This window comes from Harpia harpyja, chromosome 4, assembly GCF_026419915.1.
Source record: "Harpia harpyja isolate bHarHar1 chromosome 4, bHarHar1 primary haplotype, whole genome shotgun sequence".
Lineage (NCBI taxonomy): Eukaryota > Metazoa > Chordata > Aves > Accipitriformes > Accipitridae > Harpia > Harpia harpyja.
This window is the reverse complement of record NC_068943.1, coordinates 49550164-49571066: the sequence shown is the minus strand read 5'-3', so window position 1 is coordinate 49571066 and position 20903 is coordinate 49550164. Positions and strand designations below refer to the sequence as shown.

The 20903-nt window shown below is 41.2% G+C and overlaps 1 protein-coding gene across 5 annotated transcripts in view; it reads right to left on the bottom strand.

Moving 5' to 3' along the window:
* The window catches only part of SPTBN1 (spectrin beta, non-erythrocytic 1), a 136829-nt gene that overhangs the window by 29978 nt on the left and 85948 nt on the right, over nt 1-20903 (bottom strand). For all 5 annotated transcript variants that reach the window (XM_052783938.1, XM_052783941.1, XM_052783939.1 and 2 more), the window contains 14 exons: nt 19516-19689; nt 18113-18204; nt 16881-16961; nt 15959-16074; nt 14810-14922; nt 13993-14180; nt 12862-12979; nt 11304-11462; nt 10391-10693; nt 9417-9570; nt 7849-8719; nt 7570-7707; nt 6185-6941; nt 5722-5924 (listed from right to left, as the gene is read on the bottom strand). In XM_052783938.1, the coding sequence (XP_052639898.1) occupies nt 5722-5924; nt 6185-6941; nt 7570-7707; nt 7849-8719; nt 9417-9570; nt 10391-10693; nt 11304-11462; nt 12862-12979; nt 13993-14180; nt 14810-14922; nt 15959-16074; nt 16881-16961; nt 18113-18204; nt 19516-19689 (3467 nt within the window). The remainder of the gene's footprint in view (nt 1-5721; nt 5925-6184; nt 6942-7569; nt 7708-7848; nt 8720-9416; nt 9571-10390; nt 10694-11303; nt 11463-12861; nt 12980-13992; nt 14181-14809; nt 14923-15958; nt 16075-16880; nt 16962-18112; nt 18205-19515; nt 19690-20903) is intronic.

Below are 20903 nucleotides of genomic sequence, written 5' to 3'. Positions count from 1 at the left end.
GGATACATGTATTGAATAAGTATGTGGTGTGTGTCTTTTTCTGCCTTTCAAATGAAGGACATTTTTGTAGCTCAGATATGCAGGTGTTATTTAATGTGCTTACTTAAGCTCAGCATCTACTTGTTTTTGTGACCAGTTAAATACACAGGGAAAATTTTGAAGTCAGCAGGGTTTCACAAGTGTTATGTACAGAATTTGGCTCACTAATTTCAAGACCACAGGAAAGTTCAGACTGTTTGCCAAAAACCATAAGTAAACTATCTGCAAAATTGCAACAACGAGACTGCATGTTATGTGTCTCTTGCAAAGTGTATACTTGCTGTAATGGTCTTCATAGTATACCTTTGCTATAGCTCAGCACTTCTTTCTCCTGAACAAAGCTGGAGTGGTTTATATAACCCTCCAAATGCTGTATTTAACAACGCATGTGACACACCTGTGTGTTTCGTCAAATAGAAGCTTTATGCACATTGGAACATATTTTTCAGAGCATTTGAGTAGACAAAAGAAAAGAAAAGAAAAGATTAGTCTAGAAGCCCTATTTTTAATTCATAACTGTTTGCCCCTTGAAGGATGAGTCATGCTGGCAGTCCCAAAGGTCTTGGTGGGTTCTTCAAATTGACATGGTGCCTGAAGAGCTCAATCCCAAGGTATCTCTGAACGTGTTTTTAACTAATGCTTAATTTGGAGTAGTTATCCCTGTCCTTCGGTACTTTCATTATTTATGAGGCAATTTAGATGGAGGAGGCAAGGTAGAGAAGGTAATTTTTATTTACTGCTCATTGTGTTAGTTTTGTTCATATTTCACTGTACATGGTCTTAAAGTGCAAACTTGCTGTCCTTTGTAATAACCTAAGATAAATAGGGATAGAGAGTTGGAAATTACTTTGAAGGATGGCAATTTATAAGATGATCTCAGCACATACTGGCAATAGCTAAATAAATCCGTGTTAGTGGAAATCTCCAGAGACTCATGATATTCTGGAAGACTATAAATTATGTGTTGATGACAACAACTGGATTAAGATACCACTTTTCCTGATCTACAATGCTACCAGAGAAAGCTCTCTGGCATGAATTTAGTGACTTCAGAAACACAAGGAATTACTTAGGGATACGTTTTACATAAAAGCAAAAGGTCTGTAGGCAGAAGAATAGGAGAAAACCCTTTACAGGACTACAAATTGCTTCTCTTTTGTCTCAACAGCTTCCTCTGAATAACCAGGCAAGCAGCATCTATGTAGCTGTAGGTCAAGAAAATTGATTTACAGATCAGATGGCAAGGAAGACATATGTAAACATCAAAGCAAGAGGCTGGAGTCCAAGGCCAGGTAATCTTGAAGTTTTGACAGGGGTTATTTGAGAGAGCACAAAGGAAAGGATGCACAAATTGTGCCTTAGGAAAAATCTCTATAACATAACTAACATCACTGGGTTAGATTCCACTCTTTCTTGGCTGGTTTTTATATGCCTGGGCAAACACAGTGCATTACTCAGGTTGCTAAAATGAAGCAAGGAATTGCTTGGATGATTTTATCATGATGATTTAATAGATTTAAGGCTAGATTACATTGTAGACTTATGTATTCTGGAGAGGACAAAAGTGAAATTAAAAGGAGAATTTTCATGACACTTATTTGAATAGAGTTAAGAGTAAGTAGAGAAGTTCTTATGTTGAGAAAAGCTGAGTTTAAAAAACTAACAAAAGTATCTCCTACAGTGTTGGAAATACTAACTTCAGGAACTTTGAAGGGAAACCATGCAGGGATATCAAAAACAGATGACGACATAGCTTTTTTTTTTTTTTTTTTTTTTTTTTTGTCCTTAGCATAACAAATATGATCTTTGGCGCTTAGAGCTATTTAACTGTAAAAGGTTGTTTGGTTGTCTAAGATGACCTGGAATGAGACTGAAAGATGAATATTCTCTGAAGAACAGGGCTGAACTGTAGCAAGGTTTAAACTGGATACTTGAAGATGTGGCAGTAGTATTTTGAGGATGGACACTGCTGGAACAGGCAGGAATTCCTGTATTTTCATCACAGAATTGACATTATTTTTTTATAGGACTAAAGGGCCTTAAGAAGTCATTTAATCTGTTCTCCTGCCCCAGACTGGCTATATCTAAACATTATTAATTCCTTGTTCATGTTTCCCTAAATTCTTTAAAAGTTCCAGTGACAGAGATTTTAGAATTTTCTGTACATAACCACCCCTACCACTAGAAAGCTTCTCCCACCCTCTACTACCAGTACGTCAGAAGGTCTTTAGACAGAATAAACAAGCAGAGTGCAGAACAGAACCCTTCGTAATACAAATTTTTATCCAGATACTAGAAGTGTGGTGCTAAGGAGGCTGCCTGGTCATCCTGCTTCCCTTGCCATGAGTGCAGAGGCCCCAGCTGAGCCAGCCAGGCATGTCAGGGCAGCGGACAGGCTGGACTGCAGCTCTGCCGAAGGCTACAAGCACTTGGCCATCACTGGAGGGTGGAGAAAAGCGCAAAGCTTACTGTTCAACTGCTGATTGCAATCATAACTATTAAAATCCTGCTCTTCTGAGATGCACATGGCAGAGAAGTGCCAGAAACTCAGACCCTGTCACACTTAAGGTTGTCAATGACTGCTTCTTACTAATTTGCTAAAATAGTTTGTGGAAGAAGATCACACATTTGCATGAAAGAGCTTGCTCTGCACACTAGTTATTTAGAATGACTTTGAATTCATCTGCCTGTTCCCATAAATAATCACATATATGACTTACACCATAGCAGTGTCTACGGCTGCATTAAAAAAGGGCTTCCCTATGCATATACTGAAGAGGCAACCTCAGATTCAAATGTCCAAGCTAAACCAGACCTACATGGTAAAAGAGGGGATAGGGAATGTACTGTAGTCAGTTAAAACATGGGGGCATCTTCCTTCTGTGGGAACATTATGAAGAATCTAAAACAGGAAAGTAGGATCTGTTCAGCACAAGGAGGTGTCTGACTCAAATTAATCCAAGAACAGAGCACCAAAATTTGCCACACTGTTCCCATGCTGTCTCCCCAGAGGCCCCTGAGAATGCTAACAATGCTGAAAACTGACAAAATCAGTTGTGGTTTAACTGTAAGCCTGTGGGTTTCAAAGCCTGTGCAGGAATAATAGATCTTACACGTAGCGCAAATGCAACTGCCTGCTAAGTATATCGAGATACATGCAAGGCAGTTTTAGCTTCTTTAGTTGTTCCAGCAAACAAGAGGCACTCTCCTTTCTGAATGGGCAAGAACAAAAATTACTTCTGTTCTCTGTTGAGCAGCAAGTTGCACAAATACAAAGTTGATGAAAACCAGACCCAGATCACAATCTCAGATCTGCCACTGTCTTTGAACTAAAAACTCATCTGCAGAATCAGAGAGGCCGTGTGTAGGCACACAGACTAGGGCAGTCCCCTTACACTCTTCCAAGAGAAAATGGAGGAGAAAACTTTTCCCCTCTGGCTGGCAGAAACAGCAGCAGAAGTCATCAAAGCAGGGACAGCTGCACTGGGGAGAGCAGCTTCTTTCCTAGCTGGAAAATCTAGCTAGTGATAGTTTTATTCAAATCCGTCTTCTCCTTCCCTTACCCTTTCTCCATTTCCTTAATCCCATTTAGTCTTCCCTGTGAACTGCACTAAAAGATTGTGCTGAAGTGTTTATCTCCTGTTGCAGAGCTCCACTCTGCTTCTGTGCTCTCCTCTCCTTCCTTAGCCTGATGCCTACCATGTCTATTTAGATGGTAACCATTTTAGGGCCGGGTCTGTCTGCTGTACCAACGGACAGTGGGGTCTCCTCTGGAACAGCTTGAAAGCATGACTGTAAAAAACACTATTAACAATACTAAAAACTACAAAGAGCTCCATATGGGAAGTATGGAGCCACTGCACATATTTGTACTTGTTTGTTTTGGTCCTTTGTTATACATCCAGGTGGAGCTTGGTTGGGAGAGCAATTTTTTGTAAAACCAAAGCAGCTTCCTTTGCTACCACTCCCACTACACCCAGCCCTAAGGCTTTGTTCTTGAGGCTTATCAGCCTTACAGACTCAGAGAGCAATCACACGGATTTCCTGAATAGCAGTGCACCGGATGGTTTTTGCAGTGCTCTGCATAAATAGCTTTGGAATTGAGGAAACGCGTTGGAAAAAAGTGGGCTTAAAAAAATACAGTCTCTAGGACTTGCCTGCCATTCAGAGGAGGAACTCCAGCACACGTCCCACAGGCAGGACAGCCCAGGTGGCCAGCTGGGGTGCCACAGGACAATGGGGACACAGAGGAGTAGCTGCACTGAGGGGGAACAGTGACCAGAGCACCACAGCCGGGGCAGCAGGAACCTCTCTACAGAGCACACAGGACAGAGGCTGAAGCTGTCTCCCACTCCAGCTGCCTCAGAAAGGGCTGCAAGAAGCAGCTGACCATTTGCTATTATAACCTTGGATGCTATCTTTTAATATTTTAATAAAGAAGACATCTGACCAGAAGGCCAGGATCAAGTCCTCCTGTTTTTATAAGTGGATGGGAAAACTTACAGCTGAAGACATTGAAAGTCAGTGAGGGTAAACAAGGAAAATCCATTTCCTAGCTTTCACCTTGATGGCTTTCATATGATCTCCTCTTCCTGGCCTTTGCACATTCTAACTGGGATCTAAAGACAGTCAAGCTGGTTAGAGAGAGAATGCAAACGTAAGGTATCCTCAGAGTTAGGTTGTCAGAGGACTCAGAGGCACTCAGCAAGCTCTAGGAACAGGAATATTCACCCTTCTTGAAGCCAAGAGCCACAGCTAAACTGGATGCATACACAGCGGGACCTGTTTGCCAAAACAGGAAAGGCGCAACATTTTCTGAACTTCTTCAGTTCAGTTTCTCCTTGGAGGTAAAGGCATCTGGATAACTCCGAGCTTACCAGCTGCAGGAGGATGCAAGTCTGACAGAAGGGTCATCAGTAACATTTGACATAACAACTCTGTATGAGCTTACTGCTGTGTTCTGATACTCATGATTGAAAAGCGCCTTGAAAGATTCTACTACTATTCAAACCAAAAGCAGAAAGAACCATGAATCATAGTCATCAAAACGGAACATTTGGTTTTCAGAGAAGAAGAAACTCTTAATGTTCTATAGCATCCATGTCACAGCTAAAGAGACAAAGCAAAAGACTTGGTTTAGGATGAAAGACACGCTTGTACCAATGCTTCCTAATCTGATTGCAGAAGGGCCAGACAAGTTGGAAAAGGCGATCAAAACCAAGCGGGTGGGGTAGATGCAATGCTAATTACCCTCTTGAAGAGCCACATTCCTTCCTCAGAGGAAGGACAGGAATACATTATTATCATTAAATCAGCTAGGAGGTAGCAGAGGAAAATAAGACTTGTGGAACCAGGTATAGCCAACTGCTACAGCTCCCACCATAATATAAAGTCTGTTAATACTCCAAGAATTATACAGCAATACTCATATAGCCAAATTCTGGGTAGTGAGCTCATGACCTAGTAAGTCTCTAGAAAATGGGAGAGGTAATATGTAATTAAGATTAGCCCGGCACATTTTTTAAACATTACAGTTCCTATTTTTCCACAGGACAAAGAAAACATTCTGCAACAGACATTTTCTAACATGTTACTTTGCCTTCGGATTCTGGTAAAAGGTCATCTCTCAGAGAACAGAATTAAAGTATGAACAGCTACATTCCACCATCATTCTGACCTTACCTGTCATCAATAGAGTCCACTTTCTCCTGGATTTTATCAGAGTTAATGTTCCCATCACTAACTAGCCTCCTGCCAGTCTCTACAACTGCATTGATCTTTTCTTCATTGGCATCCATTGTGGTCATGAAATCCTCCTGTTTTTTAATAGCAGCTTCTGCTCCTTCCAAGGTAGTGGGCATTTCCGTGTGCGCCAAAACATACTCCTGTGATTTAAAGCATAAATCAGAGAGATAAAAGTATTACACTCAGGCTATGCTGTCTGCTCCAACAACAGATTCACCACATATGAAAAGAAACGCCTCCCAAGAACAGTTAGAAGTAAAATACAAAAAGCAAATTATAGTTAAAAAAAGGGCAATTTATCTGTTGGTAGCTCTCCTGCCAAATGATCTTGTTTGTTAATTGCTTGCAGTATATGGTGCCAACCTGTAGAAATGAAATAAGGTATATCTTGACCACTTGCCTGGTTATTAAGAAATGCTTCTGCCTGCTTGGTATCTCTGAGAAATAGCTGGTAGGCATGAGACTGGGAAAGGAGATTTTGCCTGTTCTCCCACATTTTGTGAAGCTCATTCCATCCAGTATCCAAAGCTTGTAGGCGCTGCCGTAAGAACATGTACTGAGCATCAGTTTGCCCTTGTGTCACCATCTCACCCATATCCCTCATTTTCTGATAATCTTCCTCATAATTGTTGATTTCATTCTTAATATTCTCATGTTGAGTGAGCAGCTTCTCAGCCTCTGTCAGCGTGTTTGGCATATCTTCGGATGCAATTGCAGTCTGCGTTCTGGATAGCCAAGACTGGAAGTCATCCAGGTCTCTCAGGAATTGCTGCAGTTTGCTTGCCTCCCCAAGGGACTCTTCCCGGTTCTTGAGGGTGGTCTTCATTTCTTCCCATACATCGTTGATTTCTGCGAGCCGTGAAAGGATAGCCTGTGCCTGGTCAGGATGCTCTGATTCCAACTTTTCTGCCTCTTTTTGCAGGTCACTTAGCTTGGCTTCAATGGCTACCAGGTCACGTTCCATGCCAGTCAGCTTCCTCTGCAGGGCCATCACTCCAGCTAGATCATTACCCAGATCTTGTGTGGATTCGATCACTTTGGTCTTTTCCCTGATCCAGGATTTGGTTTCGTTACACTCAAGATGGTAGTTCTGGATACTCAGGGCAGAGAGCAGAGCATCCTTCTTCCTATCCACCAGTTCTCTGAACTGGCTCCATCTGAAATTTGTGAGGAGAGAAAAGCAGAGAAATTGAGATTTGTGTATAGTAAGTGAAAAGGATATGGCAACATTGCTGAGTGAGCAGTTGCTCATATTACCTTGGTAAGCCATGAAATAACCTAACTACTCATGGTTTTTTCAGTCCTTCCCACATCATCAATAGTTTTAGCAAAACAACCATTAACCAAGCTATGGTGTATATTAGAATATGACAAGTACCAGTAACACTGAGTCCTTAAAAGTATAATATTTCCTCACATGAAAAATTGCTAGCTACATCTAATTTTCACACTAAATGTACTCTCTTGGCTTATTTTGAAGCCAAAAAATGAGTGAGTTTACATGAAGTTATATTGGTTTCTTTTTTATCGTTAAATTTCCAGCTCTCAAATCAAGGTATTGATACACTCAGGAGGACCTGATTGAAGCCAATAGCAAAACTCCATCTGTTAACCAAATATTTGAAAGACACAGCTCTTTTTCCTTCTGAAGCTTTAAAGGCCTACCTTGAAGATACTTCAGGTAACGGTATCAGAAGATCTTAAAAAACACATCTAAAACACAAATGACCCCACTGTACTTGTTTCAGCCAGTGTCATGTTCATGAGCATGAGGCCTTCACTTACCTTGTGTTGAGTTTATCTTGCTGTGCTTTGATCTCCTTCTCACTTGGATGGCCGCTGTGCATTAGCTGTCTAGCAATTTGGTTCACAACTGCAACACGGGATGCCTGATTGTTCATTTCTGGTTCTAAGCTTTCAAATCTGGGGGGAGGGAGGGAACAAACAAAACAAGATCACACAGGCATTAGAGAATCTGAGCCACCGGCAAGCTGAGAAAGGTAGCCAGTGTAAAAAAAACTTCCACCCAATATTCCCCAAACTTCCTGGTAAAGGCATTCTCACCTGTGCTGGATCACTTCCAGGTCCTCCAGCTTCTCTGGAATCTGCATGTTATTCAGCCACTTCTCCTTCTCATCAATCCAAAGCTCACAAGCATCTGCCTCACTGAACATCTTATAAAGAGCAAGGGTATCCTGCAAAGCCTGTTTACGCAGCCGAGTCAGCTCAGCAACCTCTTTGTATCTTTCCTCTATTCCGGACAATCTGCCTTGCACATCTGGAGATCCAGCATGTTCCTGTGGTAGGGCCTTTGCTTGTTCGTGAAGTGAGTCAATGGTTGGCCGGTAGCTTGCAATCTCTTCAGCCACATCTTTGTGTTTCTTGACCAAGGACTGAGTAGAATATTCATCGTGGCCAACATCATTGCTGGAGACAATTTTGAGGATGTCCAACATCCATGCATCAATGTCATCAGCATCAGCCTGGAACTGGTGAAGGAGAGAGGCTTCCTCCAGGCGCTTCTTCCTAATGGCAGATAACTGTTCCAAGTTAGCCCACTGCTCCCGGATATCCTTAATTCTTTCTCTGATTTTCTCAGACCCAAAATGCTCCTCCGCAATCATGTCTTCACCTTCTTTTATTGCCTGCTGAAAGTGGCCACTACGACCACTCATTTCGTCTTCAAACGCCTTATGTTTACTCAAGAGACGGACAACACTGGTTAGGTCCTTCCCATAGTCATCAGATGACAGGATCTGTTCCTTCTCCCTGATCCAACCCTCTTCCTCAGCCATTTCCCAGAAGAATTTCCAGAGGCGCCGAGACTCCTCCAAGCGGGCCCGGCGCTCGGCTGCGAGCTGGCACAGCTCTTGGTAACAGAACTCCATGTGAGCAACACGGTCCCTGATAACCTGCGGGTCACATGGTTTGTAACCTGTTCAGATAAGAGAATGTACATTACAACTCGGACTGATTCATTTTCATCTCTACAGCTGGGGCATACACAGGGCTCTTAATTCCTGTTTGTTCCATCTACAAAGTTTATGTAAAAGAATTCATAGTTAGTCTCCTGAAAGTGAGTGTGAGCTATCCAAGCTCCACCATACAATAACACAGATCAGAAAATACTGTTCTTCGCACAAAGACAAAAAACCCGAAAGGGAAGATATTCATGACTGTTTTCAGTGAAACAAAATTCACTACTCCAGATTTATACCAGCTTCATACACAAAACTGCACAACATGAACATCATTTACTCTAGTTAATGGCACTGTTTTAGTGGAATTGCTTTTATTTAGCATAAATTGGGACAATATCAGACTGGGTCCAATAATTTGTATTGTTGGCATTAGAAACACAGAATGGGGAACTAATGGTGACTATTACAAAGATACAGCAGCTGCTGGTCAGAAGTGTGACACCCCATGCAAAACACTATGCCACAATTAATTCTTGAGCAGATACCTGGACAAATTAATCATTGACACAGCGAGTAAAGAAGGAACAAATGAAGCTGGATTCTCTTATTCTGGTGTTGAATTTAACCTAACGTGCCTTTCAGAACTAATGAGGCTTATAGATAACCTCATACGTAATTAAGACAAAGAAGGACACATTGGCTGCTAGTTACCTTCTCCATCAGTGGCAAACTTCTGAGCAGATGCATTGACCCCTCTCACTCTCTCAGCCTGAATAGCAATGTCAGCTTCCACAAGAGCATGTTTCTGCAACAGGTCTTCAACTCCTAACAAATGTTTGCCATAGTCTTGCGACAGCAGAAGCACCTATCAAAATGTAAAAGACAAGTAAAATGGGCTGAAGGCCACAAGATGTTTGTTTCTTAGTGACTCCAGGCGTTACGCTGTTCTCTGTTGTTACATTGATTTAAGTCCAGAGAAACTCCAGGGCTGTAAGGAGAGCTATTTCAAATGTATGGAGACATGGCTGATAAGAATTTGAGCCAATATTTTTAAAATCACTGGCAACCATGAAGAACTTGACTGCTCTTTAATGTAGTTTGAAGTCTAGGATGATGAGAAGCTAAGTTAGCTCAGCAGGACCAATGAAAAGCACTCAGTCCAGGTGCTGTGAGCTGCCACTGAGCTACACACATCTTTCTTTCCTCCAACAGCTTCCAAGTTCTGCTGGCTGATGGACGAGAATAAAGTCATGGTCCTCTCCTTTCCCAGATCCCAGGAGAACAGGCAGGAAGAAATTAATGCTTTTTAAAGCACAGAGGTGAAGAGGTGACTTGTTCCCCATGTAAATTGTGATGAAGAGAGATTATTTAAGTCCCTTTCACCAAAATCGTCATCCTTACCCAAGCACTGTGACCAAAGCCTCTGGCCCTTATGACAGAGGCATGAAGCTGAAAAGTAGCTTTCTATAGGAGCGACCTTGTTCTTTCTCCTTACTTGTTTTTAATCTTTATTTTTAAAAAATCATCATAAGGTATAAGGAATTTGTTCACTGCTCTTGAATGTGGATCTTCTGCATTTGTCTATTAAACCAGAGGGGCAAAATGAATGTTAAAAATTTACAGAAAAGGACATCTACACCTCTCCAGAATATTTGGGCTACGTTCTTAAATGGCTAAACACCTACCTTCATCTCATCCATCCAGTCCATAATGTACAGCATTTCCTGAAAAATCTTTTGCAGACCAAGATTCATCTCTAGCCGCTGTCTCCGTGCCCTGAGCAACTCCAGGAGATACTCCCATAGGCGTATAACATTGTCCTTTCTTGCAGTAATGCGTTTGATATCATGGTAATTTTCAGTCTCAAGCTCCTTTGCAACCGCGACCACGGCCTGGACTCGTTCTTCATATGCTGCAATGTCTGTTTCAATGGCCTCGTGCTTCTTTGTTGCGGCTTCTACTGCTGGAAGGTCAAAGCCAAAATTATCCTGTAAAGACAGAGATGATTCTTCAGCAATGCCTGCTGAGGAGAAAAGCCCTACTGCTCATAACATGATTTCTGATTGTGCAGAATACACTTGCTAGCAAATCTGGGATCTCAAAATGCTCTGAAAAGTCTTCTTTAATAAAATCAGAGATACCTCTGATAACCAGAGAACCACTGATAAAATCAGAGATATCATTTACTGCCTTTGGGGCAAGAATCATGGTGGCCATCAGGATTAGGCTGGGGCTTTGGATATTTTTTAAGTCATCTCTAATATTAAAAAATACAATTAATTCCTGGGCTAATTCCACTGAATTGACCAAAATATTCAGATAAAGAAAATCTTGACTGTGCATAGATATTTCCACATCAATATCTCCTGAGTACAGACTGGTAGATTCAAGGAAGGGATATCCCAAATGCATTAAAGATAGGACATACAGTACATACACACTAAATATACATTTGCACATACATACAATAAATATAAATATACATAATTCAGTAAAATATGAGGCATAGGGGAGGAAGTGTTCTCTTTGCAAGAACTGTATCCTATAATTACTCATGGGAATCATTTTAGTCACACAGACAATCTCTGAAAGCAGCACCTGAGAAACGAGACGTTGATTTTCACTCAGCCAAGTTTCTCTCATAGCTGCCTTGCGATCAAATCTGCGTGCAAGTTGTTCCAGTTTCTCTTGTCTGATGAGCTCATTTCGCAGTGCCAGTTCTCTTTCATGTTCAGCTTTTTCCAGTCTTTCCCAGGCCTGAAGACGTGGAGAAAAAACATGCGTCTTCTAAACACACATTCTTGTAGGATTATGATAAATCACATCTTCTTTACATGAAATCAGGACTGAAATCACTACAGCCAAGTTTCACAAAACTGGCTTATTTATTTATATGCCAATAAATCTGGTTTGCACTGGCTGGCCTTACACCTTGTTTGCTAATATAAGCGCATGACTTAAAATTTGTTCTCAATTCATTCATTCATTTTTCTGACCAAGGAGTATATGAGCTGTTTCTCTCAGATACATTTTCTCGAGTTCATTTGGGTTTTGCCTCCAACAAAGCCCAAGCAAACCACCTGGCTTGAATGTGTAAGAGAGTATTTGTTAAAAAAAAAAAAAAAAAAAAAAAAATTCTGAGTGCTACTCCCAAACAAGCAGATTCTATCCTCCTCCTTTAGGAAATGAGAATTAGAGATTCATGCCCTCTCACCTCTAAAATCAACACACAATTGTTCTTTATTACATCCACTTTGGAAAAGAAAATAACTCCAGAATTCAGTTACTTCTGGTGCACACAAGTCCTTTTTTCCCCAAAGCCAAGTTATTCACATGCATGACATTAATATTACAAAAATAAAAAGTCTTGGAAGCATGTTGAAAGCCAGCTAATCACCTTTCAGATCTTCTTACAAGCAACAAAAATACACACAATTAAACACAAACTACCCTAGATTCTTCTAAATCCTAACATATGTGAAACTGCCTGAAACCCAAGTATTTTAGGCATTCACAGGCACGGGGCTTAATGCGAACAGGAGAGCCCTGCAGTTTACTGCTCTTTAGGATGCAGACCAAGGCCACAGACACCCACAACAGCTGCTCTGGGAATGCCAAGCATGATCAAACACAAATGAGGAAAGCTCACACTTTTACGTTGTTTGTTATCCTTGAGAGAGCTTGTCAGCTCTGCTGCTGTTCTGCCAGCTGCACCAGCATAAAAAATAGCTGCATAAACCCTGAGAGGGAATCCACAGCATTGGTCATGGCACTTCTTCATTCTCCCACACTGCGGGCAGCAGGGCAAATGGGGAGGGTTGCAATATCTAGATAATGTTACTACTTTCTGTCAATTAACTCTAATAGCCAAGACCCCAGAGGATCAAGGCAGGGCTACTAGATCCATAACCAACTGCACAGAGTGACTGAGCATTTTTCCAGTGTGGAAGCTCTTACAGATACTGAGGATACCCAGGGACTCAGTTCAGATTAGTGAGTCTGAGCTACTAGAAAAGGTCACCCCACCTCTCCCATCCCTTGTGTTCCCCCACATTCAAGGCTGGAGATAGCAAAAGTGTTTCTTGTCAAGTATATTGAGAGACTGAAAGAAAACAACAAAATCCTGAGTTGCACAGGAGGAGCTGGCTTAGTTTACCTTGTTAATGTCAGAGATGAGTTTTCCCTCCCTTGGCATGTATACTTTCTGATTATTGGCTCTCATTTTGCTTTGGATGGTGAAAAGCAGCACTTCTAGGTTTCCTTTTTCTGTAAATCTAAACAAAATTTTGCAAAACCATTGAGTTACAATAAAGCTTTCATTGCTACTAAGATATTATAAAGCACTTCCTTAAAATGTTGACATTATGAATGGAGCATTCAGATAAACACCTTCATCTTGTGTGGAAGCTGGAAGCAATTGAAATAGCCCACACATCCCCTGGAACCAGTTGGGTCAAACAGCAAAAGAAACTTCACAGAAGTCAGTTGTCTGTTTAAATCTAAACCCCCTTGGGGGACAGAAGACTGCATTTTTTTTATTCTACTACATGTGTTGCCCTAGTTTACTCTATCAACTCAAGAAATTGAAGTTTTTTTTAAAGCCCGCTGCAGTCAATAAAACTCTTCCCACTGTTTTCCCTGCGTTGTATGCCTGGGAAATAAACAAACTCCATAGGCGCTAGGGAATAGACTGCAATTTTAGAACATGTCTGGATACTCTGTAATGTTTTGGATTGTGATTATTATCCATTAGAACTTATATTGGACAAAAATAATAAACAGATCTGATATCATAACGCTAAAAGAAACTTTGCAGAAATAAGTTGCACGGTTTTAGTTATATCAGTTTTAGTAAGCACAGCTATGTTTTGCTAAACCAGACATACTTCCTCTTGATTTTGGACAAGCAGTAAGATTCTTTTAATAGCAGCGTACTGATTTTATACACTGCTAGCAAGCATGACTGGTGATACTACTATACTAACATGGTATGCTATTACCACTCATAATATAAGGCAGGTGTCTCAGTGAAGTGAGAGCTTCCAGGACACTGAGATCCTGCAGGCAACACACTTTTTATTGTTATTATCTGCACATTGAATAGCATAAAGCGAACAGGCCCCGCGTAATGATGAGTGCCAATTAGAAACATGATATCTGGGTTTCTTCAGAAAAATAAATTCTTAAGTCAATACTAAAATTACTTGGATGTGTTTGTTTTCAAAAAAATCAATGATTGACTAAAGAAACCAAGACCACTGTTGTTTTAAGCTAAGATTAAAATTACTTGGGTGGTTTCTCTACTGTGCGGTAAGTATTGAATGCCTGCAGCTGCTGTTGCACACCAACTAGCGAGTTGGCAAATTTGCGATTGTTGAGGATGATAATGGTTTGCTCAATCCACTCAAGAAGGTCGGAAGCCAGCGATTCGTATTTTTCAATCATTTTCTCCGTTTCAATGGCATTGTCAAGCACCTGCAACAAGCAGCACAACATAACATGAATAACAAGGGCAGTACTCTTCAGTCATTTAAATCCAACCAGCTACATAAAAGAAACTGTTGGGAGACTTGACTTATGAATCGGACCACTCACTCCTGAGTGCCACAGGGGCTGGGATCCCTGAGGAATGAGGGCTTTGCATTTTTCAGCAGTGAATTCCCATGATCCCACGGCAATAGAGGGACAGAGCTGAGGCTTACAAAATGATTCATGTTCAGTCTGCCAGCTGTAAAAACGGGGGCAACTTTGCCAAAGGGCAGCGAATGACTGCACATTTTTTAAATGAGGGACTTTTCTGGGCTCTGGAAGAGACAGAGGACCCAGAGGGGGAGGAGCAGTTAATGAGAAAGGAAAAGCAGCAATGATGCAAAATTAACAAGGAAAAATAAAACAGCAGCCAAATGTTTTCTGATACGAGGCAGCCAGAAATTAACTACTCCTCACCGTCATATGGGAATACTTAACATTCAAAACACGTTCAAAAGCAAAACTACAAACTACCATACAGTGGACTCTTAAAAAAATAACACCCAAGAGGAAAAAAAAAACCCTCAGAAAGATTTCAACTGCTTTATAACAATTTATAATTTGAACTTGCAAACCTTTCCAATACGTTTTCCTTCAACAGCTAAAGCTTTCATCTTGGAGAAGTAGTGGTAATATGTCACCACATAGGTGATGATTGACTTTTCATCAGGATGATCAACACTGATATCTGCAAACCAAACAAGAGTTGTCTTAGCATACTGAGGGTGCATAGGTTAAAACAACAAAGCTAATAATGCAATAAGGATGCATTTAAGAGTCAGAGAGATAGGTTCAGTGGCAGTTCAGCTCCTAAGATTTGTCCTAATTGGAAATAAATTCAGCAGCTTTGGACTGGTTCTGGGTTACTTGGTGTTGCACAGTTTTGAACTCTGTCACTAAGTGCTCCTTTATCTCTTTGTCTTAGTGAGGACTGTGGTTAAAGTACGCCTCTGTGGGCTAGGGGCCTTTGGGTCTTGGAGTCAGGCTCCAGACTTTGCAACAGCTTGTGCGGCCAAGTAACTTCTCTAGCATCTGTGTGAGTTGACAGAACTACTGTTATTTGAGAACTTCGATGCTATACCAGTATTTGGAGAGAGGAATTCAAACCTAATTGTATGTCTGTCCAGGCAAACCTTCTGAGAGATACAGATGGAAAACAAATTATTTCCTTTCCTGAAGCAATTCTGAGGCACTGGAAAATAAGCAAGAAGAAACTCGCCCAAACACATAGCCTCTATTTGCCCTGTGACAAGAAAGTTTCTTGTCTTAGGATTGTGAGCGTGCCTTCCAATACGCATGAGCATACACACTCTCATGAAAGCACAGGCTAAAACTCACCGACAGTCTGCGAAAGAAGTTGCTAACTATTGGCTGAAATCCACATCATTCACCTTCCAGCTCACAGAAAGTGTTTCTCAGAGCAGATCAGAAGGTTGCCTCTAACTGGAATAATTTTATGTATACACAGCCAGTCCAGTGATCTTGTCAGATGGGGGAAAATAAACACAGGATTAAGGGCTTTTGTGCTACCGCTCCTCAGTCCTCTGCAGGAGACATGCTGCATTCTCTCCTTCCCTCTCTGGCTGTATCACCAGGTGAGTCAGCAGCATCCAGCTGCTCTTTAACACAAAAAGCTTTTACAAAGCTGTGCCCTGCGACAAGGAGGGGTGGGAGAAAAGAGCCCACAAAGAGTGGTGAAGTGCTGAAACTGCAGGAATTCTTACCCTCGGGGTCCAGGAGCTTAGTAAGACCAAGGTGTTGTTCTGCAAGGTTAAAAGCATTCTGCAGATTGTAGTGTGCATTTGATTTCTTCAGCTTGTCAAAATCAATCAGATCAGGCCTAGACAGGATGGAAAATTCTTTAGATTTCCCAAAGCACAGTGAAACCACCCTCAAATAAAAAAATGAACTGAAATCTGCAATCCTCAGAAAACCTGGCCCCTCATGCTGCCAAGGTTTCGCTTGCCCAGTAGCCCTGTGCATTTCAACGGCAATATTAAAGGAATGAAGTAATGCCTAGCACATGCCATGGCAGAATCTAGCCAATGGGAAAAAATGGAGGATAGCTTAACAGCGGTAAAGGTGACCCTGGAGAAGAAAGGAACAAAGTTGTGGTCACGCAGTCCCTCCTCATGCCCATGTAAGCGTGCAAGCCGTCCCAGTAACTTCACCTGAGCTTGCCAATGAGCAGCATTCCCAGCCATGTTAGTCTAGCACCAGATTTTGCCATCCCTGCGCTGGGATTTCTTTCCCCTCCAGGCTGCTGTTGTGTGTGGTCCTCCCCTCCCACCCCTGAACTCTAGGTAACCAGACCGGAGCATCAGTTACTCAATAAGGTACAAGAACTTTTCTTCCAACCTGGTCAGTCACAAACTAAAACAATCACACGTACAATTTATTCTCTTGAAACCAAACGCAACCTGTTTTGACTTGTGATGTGAGAAGCTGTTGCCCAGATGAGCTCACAGTGACCGCAAGAGCTGTAAAGCTCTAAAGCAAGGCAAGTTGCTGTAAAACTCTCAGCAATTCTTCAACTTCCTCCTCTCCACAGATTTTAAAATCAAGCTGCAAGGTAACTGCAAAACCCACTGCATACTGCAACAGCCCAAGCTTTCAAAATCCATAAAGACATTTACCCACGCATACCTGTGCTTATGTATTAGTGCATTGAAAGCCATGCCGTCCCTCCAGCTTGTTGTAAAGTTGTGAATGTTGACATTGGGGTAACTGGCAGAAAAAAAACCAAAGAGAGCATAATCAGTATAGCATCCCTGCTGCAGCTCTGCACACTCTGTCACTAAAAGCTGGTTGCAAGAGTGAGACATTTATTGTAAACCTAAGGGTGGGATATTACTATCCCACGATGGACGATCTATCATCATGAATGACTGTTCTCTAATCAGAGACTGACACTAGAGGTAACTGCATCTCATTTACTCTTGTAAACCCCACAGAATTGATATGCATTCCAGACAACAGCTCTAAATGTCCTTTGAAGTAATCACTTGAAGTTACTTTTTATAACTTGCTGCCCAACCTGCAGCCTGTGAGGTTTCAAATCCCTGCAAGTCTAAAGCCTGCTCCTGATTTAGCTGCTGGCAAAGAATTATTTTCAGGTACTCAAAATACCAAGTTCAAGAGAAGAGCAGGAACAGCTGGAGGAACAGAGCTGAGTAAAACCTTTTCTGATGGCTGCAGGTGCCACAGGAGTGGTGGTACATTAAGTTTTCCATGAAATCGTCTGCTGTCCCAAGGCATCTTCAAGGACTGACCCTAGTTACCATCTGACTTTTAAACGAAGCACATATGATAGCCAGCTTTGTGCCCAATGGGTACACAAATGCAAAATTAATTTGTTCAGTGATCTGGGTATTTTGCAACTCTCCAAAAATTTCAGGCTACTCACAAACCACTTCCATAAGAGTTCTTGGAAGAAGAAGATGAAGTGCCACTATAACACTGAAGTGCCCCAAGTCGTCACAGGGACATCCAAGTTTCCTGGGGGAAACGTATCGAATCTCTACACAGGGATATTTAACTATGCAAGAAGGTTACTGTTAAAATGCATTGTAGAAATATTTCCATATATATGAAAAGAGGGAAAAGTTGGTGGCAAACATATGAAGCACCATTATTTCTTCAGAGCAGGGTGAAAAAGTGTCAGCATATTACTATCTATTCATGGATTATCAGGTTGGTATGTTTATCACACAGCATCATTATAATAAATTCAGAATTTTCTGACTTGTAAACATCAATTCACTTCTCTTGGTTGAATCCACTTAGGGAGAGATATGTGGTTGCCCATTTAAAGTTACTTCAATGAAAACTCAAAATGCTGTAAGAGCTTTAGAGATATTCACTTAAGCCACACTCACCCAGCTGTCTTCATCTGGCACCACAAAAGCAAAGCATCTTTAGCAGATTTCTTCTCCTTGTTGTCCTCAGTTTCAACACTGATATCTTGGATCTAAAATTAACATAGAAAGTTTAAATATTTCTCTGAGAAAACACAGTGTTTGGCTTTTTTGAAAAGGTGAAAGGAATTATATCAGAATATAAGTAACAAAGGAGATCTATGATGACAGGCAGGGGGGAAGTAGATGAATGCTTTTCCTCATTTAAGAGCATTCATGTCAAATGAAAGTTTCATCTGCCCTTATTTTACTGGAGGATTACTCTTTGTTTAGTCCATTGACAAAACAGTTTAAACTCCACAAGAAAATTTATTTCCAACTGTCAAGGCAAACCCTGCCCTATACAGCATTATGGTTTCACCCTGTCTCCTGCAGGATGCCGAGCACACGCAGGAGTCAAGGGGGTGCAGCAGGTAGGGGTCCTCGTGAGGGGATCCACAGGCAAAAGCTAATGAGGAGTTTCATAGAAGCAAACAATTTTGGAACTTCAAGCTTGGAGGAAATAGTGTTTGCCCATAGCAGCATCACAATTCTATACTCCAGATTCTAGGCTATTATCCAGTTTTTAAAAAGAGGAAAAAGAAAAAAAAAAGGGGGGGGGGGGCAGGGAGGAAACCACTTTTTACTTCGTATGGACAAATATATCTCATTTTATGGATATAGTTCACTGCTTTTTACAAAGAATATCGTAGCTTCAGTGAGGTTCCTCTGCTGTCACTGAAAGTTAGGCAGACACTTTCATATTAGGAAAACACTGAGCAACACCAAAATTAAGAGAATGTTAAATTTATTGAATATTTATTACTATGTTATTTCTTATAAATAATATATTTATTATATAAATTTATTATCCTTTCTGCAAAAGGACTTTCCAGCCTTTTTTAACTGAGGGCAAAGACCAATGTGCGACTTGCTGGAAAACAAGAAATATCAGCCTTTAGCTGGGACACTAAAACAATTCCTGTGGGCACCCTTAATCCGCTTCAGTGCAAAGTCAGCCACGTTAATCATAATCACCACAGAGATGAAGAGCAGCTGAGGGTACCATTTCCTCCTAGGTCTGCAAGAGCATATGGGTCTATGACTGGAGCTTCATATTTATTAGTAATTTCAAAATAAAACCACATGACTCTCCACACAGGAAACTCCCATTGGCTGCCACTACAGATCAGCAGCACCACAAAGACTGATTTATCCTCTCCCCTTAGGTCTGGAGCACATCCTGCCAGATGCTAAGCACTTTTCACTCCCATCACCTTGGAGGGCCTGGGAGCACTCCACTCTTAAAAAGCACAATGGAGTGTATTACAAACAAGTACGGAAAACTCAAACGTGTGTGTATCTGTGTACGTATACATCTTTACCTGGAATCTCAGAATAATAGTCCAAATAAGACCAAGTGTCAGCCTGTGATTCCCATCCACAATGTCATGAGATCCCATGTTTTCTAGGTGCACTCTTTGCTCTTTCAGGAACTGGAGGGCTTTATCAACATTCTCCAGGCAATGGATGCGCATCCTTCCCTTAGTTGGTTTAGGCTAGAAGGTAAAAGGGAGAAAAAAAGCATATTACTGTAGACGGAAGGAAAAAAAACCAAAAAGTGCTTTTTAACTCCTCGGTCCAGGCAGGTGAGTCAGTCACATTGGCCACTCCCAGCCAGCAATACCGTACACATTTGTTGTTCAAATTCAATGGACAAAACCGCTCCTTGCATCTTACAGCACATTTACACAAGGATAACGGTAGCACGTGTCAAACTCGTGGAAGAAATGCCTATGTGCTAGGCCTCAGCCATACACACTGGGCGCCAATTTCATTTGCCTTTCAAAGTATTTTGCCTGCTTACTTCCTTCATTTTTTCTGCCTAGTATATTCATTTATTAGCTGGAAGACAATTTATTTCGTTAGGTTCATGCCACACCTGTTACATTTTCCCAAGATGCTTTTTCTTCTCCAGTACAAGTTCTTCCACGCTTAAAAAAAAGATTCTGCAAAGATAAAGATATGAAACAAACTGGTAACTGGCATATGCATGCAATAGAGGGAATTGGTAATGAATGCTCCAGAGAGTATCTGTAAATACAGATACATGCTCTCCAAAAAGGCAGCTCGGATTTGGCCATAAGCTACTCAATAAAACTCCTTGAGAAAGAAATGTCATTGGGGTTTTTTTGACAGTTGAAGTAGGATAAGTATTATTAAAATAACAGAAGAGATTTATTCCAAACAATTTCTTCATAGGAAAAGAAAGTAAAAACATGAATAAAAAAATCAGCCACACCAACATAACAAATTTTATAATGGCCCAGTGCAAATGAAAAAAGCCATAAATATATTAACAGCATGTAGAAGTCCACTGTAAAACTGAATAAAATTAAAGCAACTTTGTTCTGCAGATAAGGATTACAGCTGAATAGCCTGTTCAGTGCTCACTGAGATGTCACCAAAGGTACTCAGCCAGACTATTAATTGACATAATTTCCTTGTTTTCTGCAGCAAACATAATAACTGGCTGTGGAAATAGCTCAGGCAAAATCCTCGCCTCAGACTGCATTCAAGGGGAAGAGTTTCAGCCGGAGCCATATTATGGTCCCTAGAAACAGCAGCCTGTATAACGGTGTGTCACAAAGATGAAACACTTGCTGGAAAGATACCCTTCAGGACATGTAAACCCCTGAGGTCATTAGTTTCACTTCAGCTTTCAGTTAGCACAGTTCTCCTCCAGAGGCTGGGTAACAACAGAGAGAAAGTC